The sequence below is a fragment of the Salmo trutta genome, chromosome 21 (assembly GCF_901001165.1).
Source record: "Salmo trutta chromosome 21, fSalTru1.1, whole genome shotgun sequence".
NCBI classification, from domain to species: Eukaryota; Metazoa; Chordata; class Actinopteri; order Salmoniformes; family Salmonidae; genus Salmo; species Salmo trutta.
Genome location: NC_042977.1, coordinates 366,268 through 391,145, shown reverse-complemented (window position 1 = coordinate 391,145; position 24,878 = coordinate 366,268). Strand labels below are relative to the sequence as shown.

At 43.6% G+C, this 24,878-nt stretch overlaps 1 protein-coding gene across 9 annotated transcripts in view; it reads right to left on the bottom strand.

The window, feature by feature from the left end:
- asap1a (ArfGAP with SH3 domain, ankyrin repeat and PH domain 1a) overlaps positions 1-24,878 on the bottom strand; it is a 210,569-nt gene that overhangs the window by 87,195 nt on the left and 98,496 nt on the right. For 6 of the 9 annotated variants that reach the window (XM_029703926.1, XM_029703921.1, XM_029703920.1 and 3 more), the window contains 5 exons: positions 23,971-24,056; positions 23,315-23,390; positions 16,121-16,207; positions 1,781-1,789; positions 1,376-1,476 (listed from right to left, as the gene is read on the bottom strand). In XM_029703926.1, coding sequence (XP_029559786.1) covers positions 1,376-1,476; positions 1,781-1,789; positions 16,121-16,207; positions 23,315-23,390; positions 23,971-24,056 — 359 coding nt within the window. The remainder of the gene's footprint in view (positions 1-1,375; positions 1,477-1,780; positions 1,790-16,120; positions 16,208-23,314; positions 23,391-23,970; positions 24,057-24,878) is intronic. The other 3 variants (XM_029703924.1, XM_029703925.1, XM_029703928.1) reach the window with 1 other exon arrangement.

Sequence of the window (24,878 nt, the reverse complement as noted above, 5' to 3'; positions counted from 1 at the left end):
CAGGTTTTCCTCTAGGATTTTGCTTGTGCTTAGCTCTATTCCATTTCTTTTTATCCTAAAAAACTCTTGAGTCCTTGCCAATGACAAGCATCACTGCTTGCAATGGCTGCATCACTACTTGGTATGGCAATAGCACCGCCCTCGATCGCATGGCGCTACAGAGGGTTGTGCAGACAGCCCAGTACATCACTGGGGCCGAGCTCCCTGCCATACAGGACCTCTATATCAGGCAGTGTGAAAAGAAGGCGCGGAAAATCGTCAAAGACCCCAACCACTCAAGCCATAGACTACTTTCTCTGCTGCCACATGGCATGAGGTAACGGTGCATCAAGTCTGACACCAACACATTGAACAATACTTGCTCCATCATCTTCTCACTCACACATAATATGCACAAACATTTATACTGACTACACACACCCGCAGACCCACTCATATACAAGGTGCTGCTACGGTTTATCTTATATCCTGATGCCTAGTCACCTTACCCCTATACATATATCCACCTCTATCACTTCAGTATCCCTGCACATGTAAATATGGTATTGGAATTGACTTAAACATTTCCTGTATTCAAACTCAGCAAAAAAAGAAACGTCCTCTCACTGTCAACTGCTTTTATTTTCAGTAAACTTAACATGTGTAAATATTTGTATGAACATAACAAGATTCAACAACTGAGACATAAACTAAACAAGTTCCACAGAGATGTGACTAACATAAATGGAATAATGTGTCCCTGAACAAAGGGGGGGTCAAAATCAATAGTAACAGTCAGTATCTGGTGAGGCCACCAGCTACATTAAGTACTGCAGTGCATCTCCTCCTCCTGGAATGCACCATATTTGCCAGGTCTTGCTGTGAGATGTTACCCCACTCTTTCACCAAGGAACCTGCAAGTTTGTGTAGACTTGACGGACTAGACGGGACTCAATCCCTCTCAAACAAAAAGAACAAATCTATATTTTCTCTGGTAGACAGCCTACCTGGCACCCCTAACAAACAACAAGTCAAAACTGTTACAGTAGTCATTAAAAATCATGTTAACACTATTATTGCACACAGAGTGAGTCCATGCAACTTATTTACGTGACTTGTTAAGCAAATATTTACTCCTGAACTTATTTAGACTTGCCATAACTAAGGGGTTGAATACTTATTGACTCTTCAGCTTTTCTTTTAAAATTCATTTGTAAAATAACCTGATTCCACTTCGACATTATGGGGTATTGTGTGTAGGGCCATGACACAAAAGCTCTATTTAACAAATTGTTAATTCAGGCTGTGTGAATACTTTCTGAAGGCACTGTATTTTAAGTCAGCGTTCACATCACCACATCTCCAAATTTACCCATCCTTCCACTCTTTCACCCACCCATCGCTTTTCTTCATCAAATAGCCCTTCTTCTCACTGCCAAAGTCCTTGTTTCCCTGTAGCTGGTGCATGCTGTATCCACTCTGCTTGCTCTGAGAGTCCTGAAATACCCAGTCACAGGGTTCAATGTACATAGACACACTACTTCACACAGACACACTACTTTACACAGACACACTCCTTTAGACACACTACCAGAGATAGACACTCCTTTACATGCTCACACTCCTTTACATGCTCACACTCCTTTAGACACACGACCAGAGATGGACACTACTTTACAAATAAATCCCAAATAATCACAAACACACTGGAACATGGTACAGAATATTAAACATTCATGGGAAATGGTTACAGGACAAAATATAGGAAGCCAATGATTATTATTGAGGGGACAGCACTTACTCTCCTAGACTTCAGTCAGAGAATGCAGTGAAGGGAAGACAAAATGCACCAATGTTGAAGTATCAAGGACAGGGGTCTCCAACAGGTAGATCGCAACCTACCAGTAGCTCTCGGCCCACCTACCAGTAGCTCTCGGCCCACCTACCAGTAGCTCTCGGCCCACCTACCAGTAGCTCTCGGCCCACCTACCAGTAGCTCTCGGCCCACCTACCAGTAGCTCTCGGCCCACCTACGAGTAGCTCTCATCCCACCTACGAGTAGCTCTCATCCCACCTACGAGTAGCTCTCATCCCACCTACGAGTAGCTCTCATCCCACCTACGAGTAGCTCTCATCCCACCTACGAGTAGCTCTCATCCCACCTACGAGTAGCTCTCATCCCACCTATGAGTAGCTCGCCAAGCAATTCTGAAAGTGCATGGATTTTTTCATTTGTTCCATCACAAACTCTTAAACATAAATCTCCCGCCTACTATCCAATCAAAGCCACATTATCCCACCCCTGCTTAGCCACTATTAACTTAAAAACCAAACTTAACAGAATATCTGACAATTTAATTTGCAGCAATATTGCCCGTCTGCCTGTTTGGTGCGCTTATCACTCTGTATGTAGCCAGTTAGCAATGTTAATGATAACTGTGTTGTGGGTAGACTTTCTCCAAAAACCTTCTCAATTAAACATTAACTGCAAAAAAGAGTGACTATATTATGATTATTTATATCAATTGGGTGGCCATTATTTTGCTAACTTTGCTATGAGACGCTGCAGCAGTAGGCCTGACAGCAGAATCATCGTTAGACCAACACATTCCGCTCTTGCTAGAAGCGGGGAATTATGTTTTTTCCAAACCCCCAAAAATTGTCTTTGTTGTGATTTAAGCATTGACATGGACCCAGAACATACATTTTCATTGTTGTCTATGAATAATTGTAATATGAAAAATCTAAAACCGGGAAAAATAAAACAGAACAGAAATCGGGAAAATACGTAAGATCATTTTATGGGGCCTGTCATGCCAAATATTGTTTTATGAACCACTATTTTACCAGGTGTATTGACAGAAGAGAAGAGCTCTTTAAAAAATGTGTAGCTTGCGACATTCTTTTTAAGTAGCCCTCATGCTAGAAAAGGTTGGAGACCCCTGATCAAGAAAACAGTAAATACAGAGAGTGGTTAGTATTATTCATTTCAGGAAAAATACCACTTCTCAGGCAATTGGCTGCTATAAAAGGGAATAAGGGATGCCTATATCCACCCCTTAAAAGTGCACTATGCAGAAATCACTCCACCGTTTCCTGGTTGCTAAAATGTTTATAGCTTGTCTAATTTTCGATTATGTGAGCAAAAAGCAAGTATAGGGTAAAGAATCACTGTACCATCTATACCGCTGTGAAATATATTTTCCATAACCCAAAATATTTTATTTTCTGCTGTTTTGAAGCTGGTGTACAAAACCGAAAAGACAAAAACAAAACTTAAGAACGGTAAGCATAGAAATAGAGCACATAGAACAGATTTACTGCTTCCTAGACTTGCTTTCAATAACAGATCTATAACTCACATGTCTATGGTTATTTGGTCAGGTCCCCCAAAACATTACATACTGCAGCTTCAACAGTTATATTTAACAATATTTTTCCTACTTTTAAGGCTTGAGGGGAGGTAAAACGATGTTGAACGGATTGACTGGGATGTGATGGTGGGTACATCCTGATTACTAAATAGGGCAACATTTTAAAACCGAGAACCACTATGGCTAAATCAGATCTATACTGTACTATTTTCAGAAGGATGCTGAATACCATTAGGGTAAGGTATGGTTTTCCTTGTGGGACCATTACACCCTGCATCAAGGATATACTGTATGGTTACGGGCTCCGGAAAAGAAGAGTGTTCCATCAGGGACCACGTTGGAAACAAGTGGAATGGCTTTAAAGTGTTATCCCCTGGGTTGTACTCAGTGCATCACAGCCCCCCCCCCCCCCCCATAAATGTAGCAGTGAATAAAAACTTAAATAACATGATCTAAAGACACATCCATTATCCAATGCTCAAAATAAACCAGGTTTACATTAGACTGAGCAGTCAGTGTAGCACAACACTGGTTCCCAGCAAGGGGTTACTTGACACTGGCTACCAGCATGGTACAGCACTGGCCACTCTGACTTATCTAAAGCTGGCTTAAGACAATGAAAAGTCAACTAAATGTGGGGTAAAGTAAAGAGAGTACAGTGCTTTCGGAAAGTATTCAGAGCGCTTGACATTTTGTTATGTTACAGCCTTAATCTAAAATGTATTAAAGGTTTTTTTCCCCCCTCAATCTACACACTATACTCCATAATGACAAAGCAAAAAACTTTTTTATAAATGTTTGCACCAAAAAATTCAATATTATATTTACATAAGTATTCAGACCCTTTACTCAGTACTTTGTTGAAGCCCCTTTGGCAGCGATTACAGCCTTGAGTCTTCTTGGGTATGACGCTACAAGCTTGGCACACTTATATTTGGGGAGTTTCTCCCATTCTTCTCTGTAGATCCTCTCAAGCTGTCAAGCTAGATGGGTAGCAAGTTCGGGCTCTGGCTGGGCCACTCAAGGACATTCAGAGACTTGTCCCGAAGCCACTCCTGTGTTGTCTTGGCTGTGTGCTTAGGGTTGTTGGCCTGTTGGAAGGTGAAGCTTCGCCACAGTCTGAGGTCCTGAGCACTCTGGAGCAAGTTTTCATCAAGGATCTCTCTGTACTTTACTCCGTTCAGCTTTCCCCCGATCCTGACTAGTCTTCCAGTCCCTGCCGCTGAAAACATCCCCACAGCATGATGTTGCCACCACCATCCTTCACAGTAGGAATGGTGCCAGGTTTCCTTCAGATGTGACGCTTGGCATTCAGGCCAAAGAGTTCAATCTTGGTTTCCTCAGACCAGAGAATCTTGTTTCTCATGGTCTGAGGGTCTTTAGGTGCCTTTTGGCAAACTCCAAGTGGGCTGTCACGCGCCTTTAACTGAGGAGTGGCTTCCGTCTGGCCACTCCATAACGACCCGATTGGTGGAGAGCTGCAGAGATATTTGTCCTTCTGGAAGGTTTTCCCATCTCCACAGAGGAACTCTGGAGCTCTGTCAGAGTGACCATCGGCTTCTTGGTCACCTCCCTGACCAAGGCCCTTCTCCCTGAGTGCTCAGTTAAGCCGGGCGGCCAGCTCTAGGAAGAGTCTTGGTGGTTCCAAACTTCTTCCATTTAACAATGATGGAAGCAACCATGTTCTTCGGGACCTTCAATGCTGCAGACATTTTTTGGTACCCTCCCCAGATCTGTGCCTCGACACAATCCTGTCTCGGAGCTCTACGGACAATTCCTTTGACCTCATGGCTTGGTTTTTGCTCTGACATGCACTGTCACCTGTGGGAGTTTATATAGACAGGTGTGTGTCTTTCCAAATCATGTCCAATCAATTGAATTTACCACAGCTGGACACCAATCAAGTTGTAAAAATATCTCAAAGATGATCAATGGAAACAGGATGCACCTGAGCTCAAATTTGAGTTTAATAGCAAATGGTCTGAATAATTTTTTATTTTTAATACATTTGCAAAAATGACTAAAAACCTGTTTCGCTTTGACATTATGGGGTAGTGTTCGTAGATTGATGACAAAAAAAATGTATTTAATCAATTTGAGAATAAGGCTGTAACGTAACAAAATGTGGAAAAAGGAAAGGGGCCTGAATACTTTCTGAATGCACTGTAAGTAGCCTTGTCCGAGCCAGAATGGACACTAGTGCAGGAGCATATCACCTGTTTCTAAAACGTGAGGCAGCTTGATGTACAAGCACATCCCCTGGACAGGACACTAGTTTGTTGCAGGGCCTTACCCCCAATCTGTCTCCTTAACACTAGAAATTGCTGGGCATCGAGGGACCCCCCATACAAGCTAATGAGCAGTCATTCGGACTGCAACATTCCAACAGTATTAATACATTTAATATATGCTGTCGCAAAAATAATAACTTGGTTGTGTTTATGAAGGTCTTACAGTAGGTAACATTAGAATACTTTATTTCTTTAATATATCATTATTTATTATAACAACAGCATTTCCATTAGTATATATTACTGTAGGCCAGGGGTCTGGCATGAGAGCTACTTGAAAAACAAAAAAATGTTGCAATCTAAAAAATGGTTTTACAGCTTTTAAATAGGCACATTCTTCTCTTTTGTCAATATACCTGGTAAAATATTGGTTAATAAACAGTATGTCATGACATGCCCCTTAAAATTATATTTTCTAATTTCCCAAATTCTGTTTCCTCCATTTTATTTTCCTTTTTTTTCTCCTTCTGTTTTTTTACTCTCAATATTAAATAGATGTTCTGAGTCTGTCAATGCTTAAATTTAATCAGAAGTATATTATTGTGTATTTATTTTCTGTCTCTCTAGACAATACAGACTGGTCTCTTATCAGATCACCCTGGAGTGGATGCTGAGGGGAAAACAACTAGGTCGAGGCCAACGACGGGTACTCCACGCCTCTGTGGTGGCAACAACTACATTTAACTACCATGCTCCCAATAGCAGCTACATTGGATTTCAGGAAGTTGAAGAGGTTCATAGGATCTTATACAAATAACATTTTCAAGAAATAACATTGTAGTAAATGTTTTTAATATGCCATTCACACAGTCACTCAGCATTAGTTAGACCTGGGATTTACAAAACATGTTCTGAAAGAACAAACTTCTTGTAGGTTTTCACTCCAACAGGTTTTGGAGACAGCAGGTCTTACTGAGGTCTGTCACATAACAACAAAGACATTAGACAAAAAGCATTACAATTTACAAACACTACCGTTCACTATTCACCATCACAATTCCAGTGGGTCAGAAGTGTACATATATTAACTTGGCTGTGCCTTTAAACAGCTTGGAAAACTCCAGAAAAGTATGTCATGGCTTTAGAAGCTTCTGATAGGCTAATTGACATCATTTGAGTCAATTGGAGGTGTACCCGTGGATGTATTTCAAGGCCTACCTTCAAACTCACTGCCTCTTTACTTGACATCACGGGAAACTCAAAAGAAATGAGCCAAGACCTCAGAAAAAAACATTGTAGACCTCCACAAGTCTGGCTCATCCTTGGGAGCACGTTCATCTGTACAAACAATAGTACACAAGTATAAACACCATTGGACCACGCAGCCGTCATACCGCTCAGGAATGAGACGCGTTCTGTCTCCTAGAGATTAACGTACTAAGGTGCAAAAATGTGCAAATCAATCCCAGAACAGCAGCAAAGGACCTTGTGAAGATGCTGGAGGAAACAGGTACAAAAGGATCTATATCCAAAACGAGTCCTATATTGACATAACCTGAAAGGCCGCTCAACAAGGAAGAAGCCACTGCTCCAAAACCGCCGTAAAAAAGCCAGACTACTGTTTGCAACTGCACATGGGGACAAAGATCATACTTTTTGGAGAAATGTCCTCTGGTCTGATGAAACAAAAATAGAACTGTTTGGACATAATGACCATTGTTATGTTTGGAGGAAAAAGGGGGATGCTTGCAAGCTGAAGAGCACCATCCCAACCGTGAAGCACGGGGGTGGCAACATCATGTTGTGGGGGTGCTTTGCTGCAGGAAGGACTGGTGCACTTCACAAAATAGATGGATATATTGAAGCAACATCTCAAGACATCAGTCAGGGAGTTAAAGGTTGATCGCAAATGGGTCTTCCAAATGGACAATGACCCCAAGAATACTTCCAAAGCTGTGGCAAAATGGCTTAAGGAGAAAAAGGTCAAGGTATTGGAGTGGCCATTACAAAGCCCTGACCTCAATCCTATAGAAAACGTGTAGGCAGACTGAAAGTGTGTAGGCACTTGTCATCTCCCGTCTGGATTACTGCAACTCGCTGTTGGCGGGGCTCCCTGTCTGTGCAATTAAACCCCTACAACTCATCCAGAACGCCGCAGCCCGTCTGGTGTTCAACCTTCCCAAGTTCTCTCACGTCACCCCGCTCCTCCGCACACTCCACTGGCTTCCAGTTGAAGCTCGCATCTGCTACAAGACCATGGTGCTTGCCTACGGAGCTGTGAGGGGAATGGCACCTCCGTACCTTCAGGCTCTGATCAGTCCCTACACCCAAAGAAGGGCACTGCGTTCATCCACCTCTGGCCTGCTCGCCTCCCCATCTCTGCGGAAGCACAGTTCCCGCTCAGCCCAGTCAAAACTGTTCGCTGCTCTGGCACCCCAATGGTGGAACAAGCTCCCTCACGACGCCAGGACAGCGGAGTCAATCACCACCTTCCGGAGACACCTGAAACCCCACCTCTTTAAGGAATACCTGGAATAGGATTAAGTAATCCTTCTAACCCTCCCCCCCCACCCTCCCCCCAAAAAAGATATAGATGTACTATTGTAAAGTGGTTGTTCCACTGGATATCATAAGGTGAATGCACCAATTTGTAAGTCGCTCTGGATAAGAGCGTCTGCTAAATTAAGTAAATGTAAAGCATGTGCGAGCAAGGAGGCCTACAAACCTGACTCAGTTACACCAGCTCTGTCAGGAGTAATGGGCCAAAATTCACCCAACTTATTGAGGGAAGCTTGTGGAAGGCTACCTGAAACGTTTGACCCAAGTTAAACAATTTAAAGGCAATGCTACCAAATGCTAATTGAGTGTATGTACACTTCTGACCCACTGGGAATGTGATGAAAGAAATAAAAGCTGAAATAAATCACTCTCTCTACTATTATTCTGACATTTCACATTATTAAAATAAAGTGGTGATCCTAACTGACCTAAGACAGGGATTTTTAATAGTATTAAATGTCAGGAATTGTGAAAAACTGAGTTTAAATGTATTTGGCTAAGGTGTATGTAAACTTCCGACTACAACTGTAAATATATGGATGAGCGATGGCCGAATGGCATAAGCAAGGTGCAATAGATGGTATAAAATACAGTATATACATATGATATGAGTAATGTAAGATATGTAAACATTATTAAAGTGGCATTATTTAAAGTGGCATTGTTTAAAGTGACTAGTGATCCAATTATTAAAGTGGCCAGTGATTGGGTCTCAATGTAGGCAGCAGCCTCTGAGTTAGTGATTGCTGTTTAGCAGTCTGATGGCCTTGAGATAGAAGCTGTTTTTCAGTCTCTAGGTCCCAGCTTTGATGCACCTGTACTGACCTTGCCTTCTGGATGGTAGCGGTGTGAACAGGCAGTGGCTCGGGTGGTTGTTAGCCTTGATTATGCCTTCCTGTGACATTGGGTGCTGTAGGTGTCATGGAGGGCAGGTAGTTTGCCCCCGGTGATGCGTTATGCAGACCACACCACCCTCTGGAGAGCCTTGCGGTTGAGGGCGGTGCAGTTGCCGTACCAGGCGGTGATACAGCCCAACAGGATGCTCTCGATTGTGCATCTGTAAAAGTTTGTCAGGATTTGGGTGACAAGCCAAAAGTCTTCAGCCTCCTGAGGTTTAAGAGGCGCTGTTGCGCCTTTTTCACCACACTGTCTGTGTGAGTGGACCATTTCAGTTTGTCTGTGATGTGTACGCCGAGGAACTTTCTCCACTGCTGTCCCTTCGATGTGGATAGTGGGAGCTCCCTCTGCTGTTTCCTGAAGTCCACGGTCATCTCCTTAGTTATGTTGACGTTGAGTGAGAGGTTGTTATCCTGACACCACACTCCGAGTGCCCTCACCTCCTCCTGGTAGGCTGTCTCGTCGCTGTTGGTAATCAAGCCCACTACTGCAAACGTGATAATTGAGTTGGAGGCGTGCATGGCCACTCAGTCGTGGGTGAACAGGGAGTACAGGAGGGGGCTGAGCACGCACCCTTGAGGTACCCCAGTGCTGAGGGTCAATGAAGTGGAGATGTTGTTTCCTACCATCACCACCTGGGGGTGGCCCGTCAGAAAGTCCAGAACCCAATTGCACAGGGCGGGGTTGAGACGCAGGGCCTTTAGCTTGATGATGAGCTTGGAGGGTACTATGGTGTTGAATGCTGAGCTGTAGTCAATGAACAGCATTCTTACATAGGTATTCCTCTTGTCCAGATGGGATAGGGCAGTGTCCAGTGTGATGGAAATTGCATCATCTGTGGACCTGTGGGGGTGGTATGCAAACTGAAGTGGTCTAGGGTGGCCGTTAAGGTGGAGGTGATAAGATCCTTGACTTGTCTCTCAAAGCACTTCATGATGACAGAAGTGAGTGCTACGGGGCGGTAGTCATTTAGTTCAGTTATCTTTGCCTTCTTGAGTACAGGGACAATTGTGGCCATCTTGAAGCATGTGGGGACAGCAGACTGGGATAGGGAGCAATTGAATATGTCCGTAAACACACCAGCCAGCTTGTCTGCGCATACTCTGAGGACGTGGATAGGGATGCCGTCTGGGCCAGCAGTCTTGCGAGGGTTAACACGTTTAAATGTTTTGCTCACGTCGGCCACGGAGGAGGAGGGGGGAAGCAGTCCTTGTTAGCGGGCCGCGACTGTGGCACTGTATTATCCTCAAAGCGGGCAAAGAAGGTGTTGAGTGTTTCTGGAAGCGTGCCGTTGGTGACCGTGACGTGACTGGTTTTCTTTTTGTAGTCCTTGATTATTTGTGTATTTTTATCTGACCGGAACATTATTGCACTTCATTTTGGCCAACGTCACTCAGTTACTCGACTACTATCGTTATCTGCCTAACTTTACTTCAGAGATTACTAACCGCTAGCCTTACTAGATACCATCTCATTGTTTACTTCCTTTCGTTCTGATTTCCTTTCTTGAAGACCAACAGTAAGATGCGCCTTGTCCCGCATCTTACTGTAATTATCCATCTTAGATCCAGGAGGAAGAGCATCTACCGGATTACAGACTATATGGAAGACCTTAGCACAAAGTAGGTCTTTGTTTTTTAAACTTTTTACATCAAACACATCTATCTGGCAATTCAATGCCGAGACACCAATCGTTGTTTATGTAACAATAAATGCACTGTTTTCAATTTATTTTAGGTCATTTCAGAAATTTTTACATTTTCATATAAAATACAGAATACTCTAAATACTCAAACAATGGACCTAAAAACTGTCTGGGGTACTGACAAACAGCCAGGCAAGTGTTATAAAGGGCTCAGAAGTGCTTTTGAGTGAACTTCCCCATTAACATTTAATTGAGAAGGTTTTTGGGGAAAGTCTTTCTGCCTACCCACAAGACTGTTCTCATTAGCATCGCTAACTGGCTACATACGAAGTGATAAACAAACCCGTGCACCAAACAGACAGACAGGGGCAATATTGATGGAAATTAATTGTCAGATATTGTGTTACGTTTGGCTTTTTAAGCCAATAGTGGCTAACCAGGGGTGGGATAATGTGGCTTTTATTGGATAACAGCCAGGAGTTCAGTTTAATTGAGTTTGTGATGGATCAATTGAAAAAAATCCATGTACTTTCAGAATTGCTTGGCGAGCTACTGGTAGGTGGGCTGAGAGCTACTGGTAGGTGGACTGAGAGCTACTGGTAGGTGGGATGAGAGCTAATGGTAGGTGGGATGAGAGCTACTGGTAGGTTGCGATTTACCCGTTGGAGACCCCTGCTGTAGGCTATATGTAAAAACTAAAACAAAAAACACAATTTCATGTGTTCAATACATTTTATTTGTGCCTTTCGTACAACTATGAAACAGAAAGCATATGTGTTGGAATGCGGTAACAGCGTACTTTTATAAAAGGTCAGCAAATGCACAGTCAAATGATGAAAAACATCAGAAGCCTAAATATCCTTATAAGCGCTAAGTGTGCTTGATAAATAGTGAAACTCTGCACAAAAGCAATAGTGACGTTATAATGAATATTAGTGTCGATATGACAGCAGTTAAAAATAGTAAATTATTGTCAGCTTACGCTTACACGGTGCGTGTTCACGCAATGGCATCAGTTGGAGCATGTCCATGTCACAAACAACGAAAGCTGGTGAGTGCATTGTAGAGCCTGCTCTCTCAGTGATGACATTTTCTGCTGATAATCAGCCCGTAGCATTGTCACCGGCTTGTTCTATCCAAACGGTGCCGTCCCTTCCTCCCTCCCTCCTGTCTGACCGTTTCATTTGATGATGGTGCAGGCATCTGCTCAGTGTGCACCGTTCTATCTTTTTTGCATTTTGGCCTCTGAGTCATAGGCTCAGAATCAGAAGAATAATCATCAGAGATGTCATATTCATTTCCAGAAAAGACTGATAAGACTGCGTAGATTCGTTGGACTGATTCATTCCACTGTCAGGAGATGGAGCAAAGCAGGCCCTACTGTCAGCAGAAGATGAAATGACATGCCCTCGTAAAATTGGTTATAAACATATCAAATTTTGTCACATGCGTCAAATACAACCGAATGAATTACCTTATCGTGAAATGCTTACTTACAAGCCCTTAACCAACAATGCAGTTAAGAAAATCAGAGTTAAGCAAATATTTACTAAATTAACTAAAGTTAAAAAAAAGTAACACTAACAATAATGAGGCTATATACAGGGGGGTACCGGTAAATCGAGGTAATATGTACATGTAGGTAGGGGTAAACAGTGAGTTAGCAGCAGTGTAAAAAAAGGGTGCGGGGGCAATGCAAATAGTCCAGGTAGCCATTTGATTAATTGTTCAGCAATCTTATGGCTTAGGGGTAGAAGCTGTTAAGGAAGCCCGTCAGGAAGTCCAGGAACCAGTTGCAGAGGGAGGTGTTTAGTCCCAGGGTCCTTAGCTTAGTGATGAGCTTTGTGGGCACTATGGTGTTGAATGCTGAGCTGTAGTCAATAAACAGCATTCTCACATAGGTGTTACTTTTGTACAAGTGAGAAAGGGCAGTGTGGAGTGCGATTGAGATTGAGTTATCTGTGGCTCTGTCAGGGCAATATGCGAATTGGAGTGGGTCTAGGGTTTCCGGGATGATGATGTTGATTTTAGCCATGACCAGCTTTTCAAAGCACTTCATGGCCACATACAGTACATGAGTGCTACAGGGCAGTAGTCATTGAGGCAGGTTACCTTGGCGTTCTTGGGCACAGGGACTATGGTGGTCTGCTTGAAACATGTAGGTATTACAGACTCGGTCAGGGAGAGGTTGAAAATGTCAGTGAAGACATTGCCAGTTGGTCCGCGCATGCTCTGAGTACACGTCCTGGTCCCGCTGCCTTGTTAATGTTGACCTGTTTAAAGGTCTTACTCACATTGACTATGGAGAGCGTGATCACACAGTGGTCCAGAACAGCTGGTGCTCTCATGCATGCTTCAGTGTCGCTTGCCTCGAAGCGAGCATAACAGGCATTTAGCTCGTCACTTTGTAGTCTGTAAGGGTTTGCAAGCCCAGCCACATCCGACGAGCGTCAGAGCCGGTGTAGTAGGATTCAATCTTAGTCCTGTATTGACGTTTTGCCTGTTTGATGCTTCGTCTGAGGGCATAGTGGTATTTCTTATAAGCATCCGGATTAGTGTCCCGCTCCTTGAAAGCAGCAACTCTAGCCTTTAGCTCGGTACGAATATTGCCGAAAACCCGTGGCTTCTGGTTTGGATATGTACGTACGGTCACTGTGGGGACGACGTTGTCGATGCACTTATTGATGAAGCCGGTGACTGAGGTGGTATACTCCTCAATGCTATCAGATGCATCCCGGAACATATTCCAGTCTGTGCTAGCAAAACAGTGTCATCGAACCACTTCCGTATTGAGCGAATCACTGGTACTTCCCGCTTAAATTTTTGCTTGTAAGCAGGAATCAGGAGGATATAATTATGGTCAGATTTGCCAAATGGAGGGCGAGGGAGAGCTTTATACACGTCTCTGTGTGTGGAGTAAAGGTCTAGAGTTTTTTTTTCTCTCTCTGGTTACACATGACATGCTGGTAGAAATTAGCTAAAATGGATTTAAGTTTTCCTACATTAAAGTCCCCGGCCACAAGGAGTGTCGCTTCTGGATGAGGATTTTCTTGTTTGCTTATGGCCTTATACAGCTCGTTGAGTGCAGTCTGTTTGTTATACACTGCTCAAAAAAATAAAGGGAACACTTAAACAACACAATGTAACTCCAAGTCAATCACACTTCTTTGAAATCAAACTGTCCACTTAGGAAGCAACACTGATTGACAATACATTTCACATGCTGTTGTGCAAATGGAACAGACAACAGGTGGAAATTATAGGCAATTAGCAAGACACCCCCAATAAAGGAGTGGTTCTGCAGGTGGGGACCACAGAACACTTCTCAGTTCCTATGCTTCCTGGCTGATCTTTTGGTCACTTTTGAATGCTGGCAGTGCTTTCACTCTAGTGGTAGCATGAGACGGAGTCTACAACCCACACAAGTGGCTCAGGTAGTGCAGCTCATCCAGGATGGCACATCAATGCGAGCTGTGGCAAGAAGGTTTGCTGTGTCTGTCAGCGTAGTGTCCAGAGCATGGAGGTGCTACCAGGAGACAGGCCAGTACGTCAGGAGACGTGGAGGAGGTCGTAGGAGGGCAACAACCCAGCAGCAGGACCGCTACCTCCGCCTTTTTGCAAGGAGGAGCACTGCCAGAGCCCTGCAAAATGACCTCCAGCAGGCCACAAATGTGCATGCGTCTGCTCAAACGGTCAGAAACAGACTCCATGAGGGTGGTATGAGGGCCCGACATCCACAGGTGGGGGTTGTGCCTACAGCCCAACACCGTGCAGGACGTTTGGCATTTGCCAGAGAACACCAAGATTGGCAAATTCGCCACTGGCGCCCTGTGCTCTTCACAGATGAAAGCAGGTTCACACTGAGCACATGTGACAGACGTGACAGAGTCTGGAGACGCCGTGGAGAACGTTCTGCTGCCTGCAACATCCTCCAGCATGACCGGTTTGGCGGTGGGTCAGTCATGGTGTGGGGTGGCATTTCTTTGGGGGGCCGCACAGCCCTCCATGTGCTCGCCAGAGGTAGCCTGACTGCCATTAGGTACCGAGATGAGATCCTCAGACCCCTTGTGATACCATATGCTGGTGCGGTTGGCCCTGGGTTCCTCCTAATGCAAGACAATGCTAGGCCTCATGTGGCTGGAGTGTGTCAGCAGTTCCTGCAAGAGGAAGGCATTGATGCTATGGACTGGCCCGCCCGTTCCCCAGACCTGAATCTAATTGAGCACATCTGGGACATCATGTCTCGCTCCATCCACCAACGCCACGTTGCACCACAGACTGTCCAGGAGTTGGCGGATGCTTTAGTCCAGGTCTGGGAGGAGATCCCTCAGGAGACCATCCGCCACCTCATCAGGAGCATGCCCAGGCGTTGTAGGGAGGTCATACAGGCACGTGGAGGCCACACACACTACGGAGCCTCATTTTGACTTGTTTTAAGGACATTACATCAACGTTGGATCAGCCTGTAGTGTGGTTTTCCACTTTAATTTTGAGTGTGACTCCAAATCCAGACCTCCATGGGTTGATAAATTGGATTTCCATTGATTATTTGTGTGTGATTTTGTTGTCATCACATTCAACTATGTAAAGAAAAAAGTATTTAATAAGATTATTTCTTTCATTCAGATCTAGGATGTGTTGTTTAAGTGTTCCCTTTATTTTTTTGAGCAGTATATTAAGAGTCTAACAACGACAGTGTGTTATATAGACTCATTTTGAAAAAGCCAAGGATAGAGAGTTCATGAGCAGCCCAAATGACTGCTTTAGTGGTTCAAGTGTAAATGCTAAGCAGTAAAGAGGAATGGGATCCCATTTCTAGATCAAACCCCCAACATTCCAATCTCAGGGCAGACGCACTAACCACAAGGCCACTGAGTTGGTACCCGATGTGGGGTGAATAAATGTGGCGTACCTGAGGTCTATTATCAGGTACACTTTGGTGGAACTGCAGTGTGCCCCAAGTGGGAGATACATTAGGGGAGAGACTTAATCTCATACATGTTTTATGTAACTGCTGGATACAGCATGTACAATACCTCCTGGTGGACATGACAGTGTTTCCCTGGCCGCTTTGCAAAACATGGCTCAGTGGGTATGAGACATGAGACTTTCTCCGTTACTGTTATTGCACTTCTTATGCAGAAAAGTATAGAACAATGGACTATTGAAATGGGTTTGGGTTATGATTCTTATGAGTTTGAGTCAGATGAGGAAGGGAAGTATGGAGGTAGGAATGGATGGTCTTAGGTAATATGAGAAATAATGTTTAAGACAACAGCTGTATTTTAGAGAAATGTTTACCCAAAGATACAAAAATAACACTATAAAAGTCAACAATATAGCATAGGCAGGGCCAATACCAAAATCCAAATAAACATTGGTCTAAGTATGGTTCCCTGCTGCACTCCCATGGTTTGTTAGACAAAAAGAGCTACCTCCTTTTGGTCCAGCTGCAGAGATGATTTAATGAGGTCTCTTAGGGCCGTCAACTGCTTCTTCTCCTCATCCTGGGTCTGCTTTATCTGTGGAGTGAGAACCATTCACATCACTACAAATCCCCATCAGTGACAATCAAATCACCACATACAATGATTGGATAGATATACAGTACAAGTCAAAAGATTGGACATACCTACTCATTTCAAGGGTTTTTCTTTATTTTTACATTGTAGAATAATATTGAAGACATCAAACTATGAAATAAGACATATGGAATCATGTAGTAACCAAAAAAGTGTTAAACAAATTGAAACATATTTTAGATACTTCAAATTAGCCACCCTTTGCCTTGATAACAGTTCTGCACACTCTTGGAATTCTCTCAACCAGCTTCATTGAGGTAGTCACCTGGAATGCATTTCAATTAACTAGTGGACCTTGTTAAAAGTTAATTTGTTAATGTGTTTGAGCCAATCAGTTGTGTTGTGACAAGGTAGGGGTGGTATACAGAAGATAGCCCTACTTGGTAAAAGACCATGTCCATATTATGACAAGAACAGCTCAAATAAGCAAAGAGAAATGACAGTCCATTATTACTTTAAGACATGCAGCAATTGAAGGTCAGTAGACATGGAAAATGTCAGGAACTTTGTGTAGTCGCGAAAGTGCAGTCGCAAAAATCATCAAGCGCTATGATGAAACTGGCTCTCATGAGGACCGCCACAGGAAATGAAGACCCAGTGTTACTTCTGCAGCAGAGGATAAATTCATTAGAGTTAACTAATGAATTTAGTTAACCCTGATGTCGTTTCATCATGACCTTCCATGTTTTACCTGAATGCGTATTGAATGCATCTTGATACTGTTTCCTGTTTCCTGTTTCCGGTCACAACTTGCAGACTTGTTTACGCTGTTGTGCGTTTTTGTTGCCGTTTTTACTTTGCTACCTGACGGTTTTTACTTTTTCATTACCGTATATTTTTACTTTTTCCCTCACTCAACTTTTTTTTCATTCAACTCTCCTACCCCGGAGGTTTTATCTGGACATGGTTTGTCAGGACTTCAAACAGCCGAAGCTAAGTAACATTAACATGATGCCTTCTAATTGCAGTCGTTGTACTCATAATATACAGAAGAACGATCGCCTTACGGCAAGGATAGCTGTGCTGCAAGCCCAGCTTCAGACGCAATCGTTAGGCAAGGGTCATTTCAGTGTAGGAAAGGATGAAACAGCGTCTGTGCCACCAGCAAGTACAGATAGTAACGTTAGTATAAACCCCCTCGCACGGTCCCCGCAGCCGGACATCTTTCTCATGGCTTCTGGAGGGAAACGCTGTAGGAATGCTCAACCGGTGTCGCTTATTCAGCCGACAGAAACTTTCAACCGGTTCTCCCCGTTAAGCGAGTCGGAGTCGGAGGCCGAGACTTCTCTGGTCTCTGCTCCTCCCGTTGTGGGGTCTGAGACGCCGACGGCTCCCACCATTAGCTCTGACAAATTGAAAACCCTAGTCATTGGCGACTCCATTACCCGCAGTATTAGACTTAAAACTAATCATCCAGCGATCATACACTGTTTACCAGGGGGCAGGGCTACCGACGTTAAGGCTAATCTAAAGACGGTGCTGGCTAAAGCTAAAACTGGCGAGTGTAGAGAGTATAGAGATATTGTTATCCACGTCGGCACCAACGATGTTAGGATGAAACAGTCAGAGGTCACCAAGCGCAATATAGCTTCAGCGTGTAAATCAGCTAGAAAGATGTGTCGGCATCGAGTAATTGTCTCTGGCCCCCTCCCAGTTAGGGGGAGTGATGAGCTCTACAGCAGAGTCTCACAACTCAATCGCTGGATGAAAACTGTTTTCTGCCCCTCCCAAAAGATAGAATTTGTAGATAACTGGCCCTCTTTCTGGGATTCACCCACAAACAGGACCAAGCCTGGCCTGCTGAGGAGTGACGGACTCCATCCTAGCTGGAGGGGTGCTCTCATCTTATCTACGAACATAGACAGGGCTCTAACTCCTCTAGCTCCACAATGAAATAGGGTGCAGGCCAGGCAACAGGCTGTTAGCCAGCCTGCCAGCTTAGTGGAGTCTGCCACTAGCACAGTTAGCGTAGTCAGCTCAGCTTTCCCCATTGAGACCGTGTCTGTGCCTCGATCTTGGTTGGGCAAAATTAAAAATGGCGGTGTTCGCTTCAGTAATCTTACTAGTATAAAGACCTCCTCCATTCCTGCCATTATTGAAAGAGATTGTGATACTTCACATCTCAAAATTGGGTTACTTAATGTTAGATCCCTCACTTCCAAGGCAGTTATAGTCAATGAACTAATCACTGATCATAATCTTGATGTGATTGGCCTGACTGAAACATGGCTTAAGCCTGATGAATTTACTGTGTTAAATGAGGCCTCACCCCCTGGTTACACTAGTGACCAAACCCCCCGTGCATCCGGCAAAGGCGGAGGTGTTGCTAACATTTACGATAGCAAATTTCAATTTACAAAATAAAAAACAATGACGTTTTCGTCTTTTGAGCTTCTAGTCATGAAATCTATGCAGCCAACTCAATCACTTTTTATAGCTACTGTTTACAGGCCTCCTGGGCCATATGCAGTGTTCCTTACTGAGTTCCCTGAATTCCTATCGGATCTTGTAGTCATAGCAGATAATATTCTAATTTTTGGTGACTTTAACATTCACATGGAAAAGTCCACAGACCCACTCCAAAAGGCTTTCGGAGCCATCATCGACTCAGTGGGTTTTGTCCAACATGTCTCTGGACCTACTCACTGCCACAGTCATACTCTGGACCTAGTTTTGTCCCATGGAATAAATGTTGTGGATCTTAATGTTTTTCCTCATAATCCTGGATTATCGGACCACCATTTTATTGCGTTTACAATTGCAACAAATAATCTGCTCAGACCCCAACCAAGGAAGATTAAAAGTCGTGCTATAAATTCTCAGACAACCCAAAGATTCCTTGATGCCCTTCCAGACTCCCTCTGCTTACCCAAGGACGTCAGAGGACAAGAATCAGTTAACCACCTAACCGAGGAACTCAATTCAACCTTGCGCAATACCCTAGATGCAGTTGCACCCCTAAAAATTAAAAACATCTGTCATAAGAAACTAGCTCCCTGGTATACAGAAAATACACGAGCTCTGAAGCAAGCTTCCAGAAAATTGGAACGGAAATGGCGCCACACTAAACTGGAAGTCTTCCGACTAGCTTGGAAAGACAGTACCGTGCAGTATCGAAGAGCCCTCACTGCTGCACGATCATCCTATTTTTCCAACTTAATTGAGGAAAATAAGAACAATCCGAAATTTCTTTTTGACACTGTCGCAAAGCTAACTAAAAAGCAGCATTCGCAAATGGAGGATGGCTTTCACTTCAGCAGTAATAAATGTATGAACTTTTTTGAGGAAAAGATCATGATCATTAGAAAGCAAATTACGGACTCATCTTTAAATCTGGGTATTCCTCCAGGGCTTCATTGTCCAGAGTCTGCACAACTCTGCCAGGACCCTGGCTCAAGGGAGATACTAAAGTGTTTTAGTACTATATCTCTTGACACAATGATGAAAATAATCATGGCCTCCAAACCCTCAAGCTGCATACTGGACCCTATTCCAACTAAACTACTGAAAGAGCTGCTTCCTGTGCTTGGCCCTCCTATGTTGAACATAATAAACGGCTCTCTATCCACCGGATGTGTACCAAGCTCACTAAAAATGGCAGTAATAAAGCCTCTCTTGAAAAAGCCGAATCTTGACCCAGAAATTATAAAAAACTATCGGCCTATATCGAATCTTCCATTCCTCTCAAAAATTTTAGAAAAAGTTGTTGCGCAGCAACTCACTGCCTTCCTGAAGACAAACAATGTATACGAAACGCTTCAGTCTGGTTTTAGACCCCATCATAGCACTGAGACTGCACTTGTGAAGGTGGTAAATGACCTTTTAATGACGTCAGACCGAGGCTCTGCATCTGTCCTCGTGCTCCTAGATCTTAGTGCCGCTTTTGATACCATCGATCACCACATTCTTTTGGAGAGATTGGAAACCCAAATTGGTCTACATGGACAAGTTCTGGCCTGGTTTAGATCTTATCTGTCGGAAAGATATCAGTTTGTCTCTGTGAATGGTTCGTCCTCTGACAAATCAATTGTAAATTTCGGTGTTCCTCAAGGTTCCGTTCTAGGACCACTATTGTTTTCACTATATATTTTACCTCTTGGGGATGTCATTCGAAAACATAATGTTAAATTTCACTGCTATGCGGACGACACACAGCTGTACATTTCAATGAAACATGGTGAAGCCCCAAAATTGCCCTCGCTAGAAGCCTGTGTTTCAGACATAAGGAAGTGGATGGCTGCAAATGTTCTACTTTTAAACTCAGACAAAACAGAGATGCTTGTCCTAGGTCCCAAGAAACAAAGAGATCTTCTGTTGAATCTGACAATTAATCTGGATGGTTGTACAGTCGTCTCAAATAAAACTGTGAAGGACCTCGGCGTTACTCTGGACCCTGATCTCTCTTTTGAAGAACATATCAAGACTGCTTCAAGGACAGCTTTTTTCCATCTACGTAACATTGCAAAAATCAGAAACTTTCTGTCCAAAAATGACGCAGAAAAATTAATCCATGCTTTTGTTACTTCTAGGCTCGACTACTGCAATGCTCTACTTTCCGGCTACCCGGATAAAGCACTAAACAAACTTCAGTTAGTGCTAAATACGGCTGCTAGAATCCTGACTAGAACCAAAAAATTTGATCATATTACTCCAGTGCTAGCTTCCCTACACTGGCTTCCTGTTAAGGCAAGGGCTGATTTCAAGGTTTTACTGCTAACCTACAAAGCATTACATGGGCTTGCTCCTACCTATCTTTCCGATTTGGTCCTGCCGTACATACCTACACGTACGCTACGGTCACAAGACGCAGGCCTCCTAATTGTCCCTAGAATTTCTAAGCAAACGGCTGGAGGTAGGGCTTTCTCCTATAGAGCTCCATTTTTATGGAATGGTCTGCCTACCCATGTGAGAGACGCAGACTCAGTCTCAACCTTTAAGTCTTTACTGAAGACTTATCTCTTCAGTAGGTCCTATGATTAAGTATAGTCTGGCCCAGGAGTGTGAAGGTGAACGGAAAGGCTGGAGCAACGAACCGCCCTTGCTGTCTCTGCCTTGTCGGTTCCCCTCTTCCCACTGGGATTCTCTGCCTCTAACCCTTTTACAGGGGCTGAGTCACTGACTTACTGGTGTTCTTCCATGCCGTCCATGGGAGGGGTGCGTCACTTGAGTAGGTTGAGCCACTGACGTGGTCTTCCTGTCTGGGTTGGCGCCCCCCCCTTGGGTTGTGCCGTGGCAGACATCTTTGTGGGCTATACTCGGCCTTGTCTTCGGACGGTAAGTTGGTGGTTGTAGATATCCCTCTAGTGGTGTGGGGGCTGTGCTTTGGCAAAGTGGGTGGGGTTATATCCTGCCTGTTTGGCCCTGTCCGGGGGTATCATCGGATGGGGCCACAGTGTCTTCTGATCCCTCCTGTCTCAGCCTCCAGTATTTATGCTGCAGTAGTTTATGTGTCGGGGGGCTAGGGTCAGTCTGTTACATCTGGAGTATTCTCTTGTCTTATCCAGTGTCCTGTGTGAATGTAAATATGCTCTCTCTAATTCTCTCTTTCTTTCTTTCTTTCTTTCTCTCGGAGGACCTGAGCCCTAGGACTACCTGGCATGATGACTCCTTGCTGTCCCCAGTCCACCTGGCCATGCTGCTGCTCCAGTTTCAACTGTTCTGCCTGCGGCTACGGAACCCTGACCTGTTCACCGGACGTGCTTGTTGCACCCTCGACAATTACTATGATTATTATTATTTGACCATGCTGGTCATTTACGAACATTTTAACATCTTGACCATGTTCTGTTATAATATCCACCCGGCACAGCCAGAAGAGGACTGGCCACCCCTCATAGCCTGGTTCCTCTCTAGGTTTCTTCCTAGGTTTTTGGCCTTTCTCAGGAGTTTTTCCTAGGGAGTTTTTCCCAGCCACCGTGCTTCTTTCACATGCATTGCTTGCTGTTTGGGGTTTTAGGCTGGGTTTCTGTACAGCACTTTGAGATTTCAGCTGATGTACGAAGGGCTATATAAATAAATTTGATTTGATTTGATTTGAACTGCACCTCAGATTGCAGCCCAAATAAATGCTACAGAGGTCAAGTAACAGACACATCTCAAAATCAACTGTTCAAAGGAGACTGCGTGAATCAGGCCTTCATGGTTGAATTGCTGCAAAGAAACCACAACTAAATGACACCAATAAGAAGAAGAGCCATGCTTGGGCCAAGAAACACAAGTAATGTACATTATACCGGTGGAAATCTGTCCTTTGGTCTGATGAGTCCAAATGTGAGATTTTTGGTTCCAACCTCCTTGTCTTTGTGAGACACAGAGTAGGTGAACGGATGATCTCCGCATGTGTGGTTCCCATCGTGAAGCATGGAGGTGGTGGTGTGATGGTGCTTTGCTGGTGACACTGTCTGTGATTTATTTTGAATTCAAGGCACACTTAACCAACATGGCTACCACAGCATTCTGCAACGATACGCCATCCCATCTAGTTTGCGTTTAGTGGGACTATCATTTGTTTTTCAACAGGACAATGACCCAAAACACACATCCAGGCTGTGTAAGGGATATTTGACCAATAAGGAGAGTCATGGAGTGCTGCATCAGATGACCTGGCCTCCATTAATCACCTCACGTCAGCCCAATTGAGATGGTTTGGGATGAGTTGGACCGCAGAGTGAAAGACAAGCAGCCAGCAAGTGCTCAGCATATGTGGAAACTCCTTCGAGACTGTTGGAAAAGCATTCATCATGAAGCTGGTTGAGAGAATGCCAAGAATGTGCAAAGCTGTCATCAAGGCAAAGGGTGGCTACTTTGAAGAATATAAAATATATTTTGATTTGTTTAACACTTTTTGGGTTGCTACATGATTCCACGTGTTATTTCATAGTTTTGATGTCTTCTACAATGTAGAAAATAGTCAAAATAAAGAAAAGCCCTTGAATGAGTAGGTGTCCAAACTTTTGACTGGTACAGTAGATGAAAACATAAAGCCATACAGCAGAGAGACCAACGTAGCCTTTTGTCTAATAATTTTTAAATGTAAATGTCACCTACGTTATACAGGTCAGCTGCAAGCTTCTCAATATACTGCTTCAACTTGTCTGCGATTTTCAATCCATCCTGAAAAAAGCTGAAGAAGAAAGAGTAGTCTGGTTTTCTAGCATAAGCATATACACATAAACATACTTTTTAAATACGTTTTGCTTTCACAATACAATGGTTTGCATTCTGAAGTCCAGTTATCTAACATGGAGGAATCTGAAAAGTTGTTTGTCATTCACATACATTTGATTATTGCCTTTGCCATGCAGAAATCTTGCGGAAGTTGATATTTTAACTGCAACTGCTAAACCGACAACAATATGTGTCTATCAGTGTTGTTGTCGGGTTAGCAGTTGCGGTTAAAATATGGAGTACTAAGTAACCCAAAAAACACTAATCTCTTCCACTCACAGTACATCCCATAATCAGCATGGGGCACAAATAAACTGCTCCTATTTGATGATTTTAAGAGTGTAACTGATCTCACACTATTTATCTTATGTGTACATCTGTTGTATGTTATTGTTTTTAATGTTGCATCCCTGACCACGCTACAAATGTCCCAATTGGGACAATAATGATATCGATTGATTAATAGATTAACACAGCCTTTTCTGGTGTGAACGAGGCATTTAAGTATGAGCTGGAAGTTGTGTCAGAATACTTACTTGCACTGTGCATGGTAGTACTTTATGAGGTTCTGGAGAAGGTCAACTCCCTTCTTAGTTTTGATCTCATTCACTTTGATCAGGTACTGTTGGGACATGAAGAAAAATGGAAGATATTTGGAATGAAAGACTCTTACGCAAAACAATTGTAAAAATATGTACAATCAGAAACCAGTCATCTAAACTTTTCAATTGTATGGCACACAAATCCCAAAGTTTTTTTTCCAATGTTTGACCCCAGTCTAAGATATAGAACCCCATAGGGACAAAGCGCTGACCCCAGTCTAAGATATAGAACCCCATAGGGACGAAGCGCTGACCCCAGTCTAAGATATAGAACCCCATAGGGATGAAAGGCTGACCCCAGTCTAAGATATAGAACCCCATAGGGATGAAGCGCTGACCCCAGTCTAAGATATAGAACCCCATAGTGACGAAGCGCTGACCCCAGTCTAAGATATAGAACCCCATAGACTGGGGTCAGCGCTTCATCCCTATGGGGTTCTATATCTTATTCTGGGGTCAGCGCTTCATCCCTGTTTGAAACAGATCAAACCATTATCAATTTCTGTTTGTCCAATGAAGATTGATGCAGGAATCTATAGTTCAGAACCAAATCTATAGTTCAGAGCCATGCAATTTGGACTACGAAGAAAAATGTCCATGTTGATGACAAAGCGGAGCCTGGAGAAAAAAGAACTGATTGATTAGCAAATCGGGGGCCAATCTCAGGCGCAGAAGCACAGTAAGATGATCAGAACCTGATAAGCTTCTATGTTGTACACCGCAGTCATTATATTAGGGATATCTAGGTGAAATGTCCAACTTTTCCCTGAAAATAGGGACATGCTTACATAGGGAAATCTGTGTGAAATATCAATTTCTCTTGAAACCAGGACATGTTACTT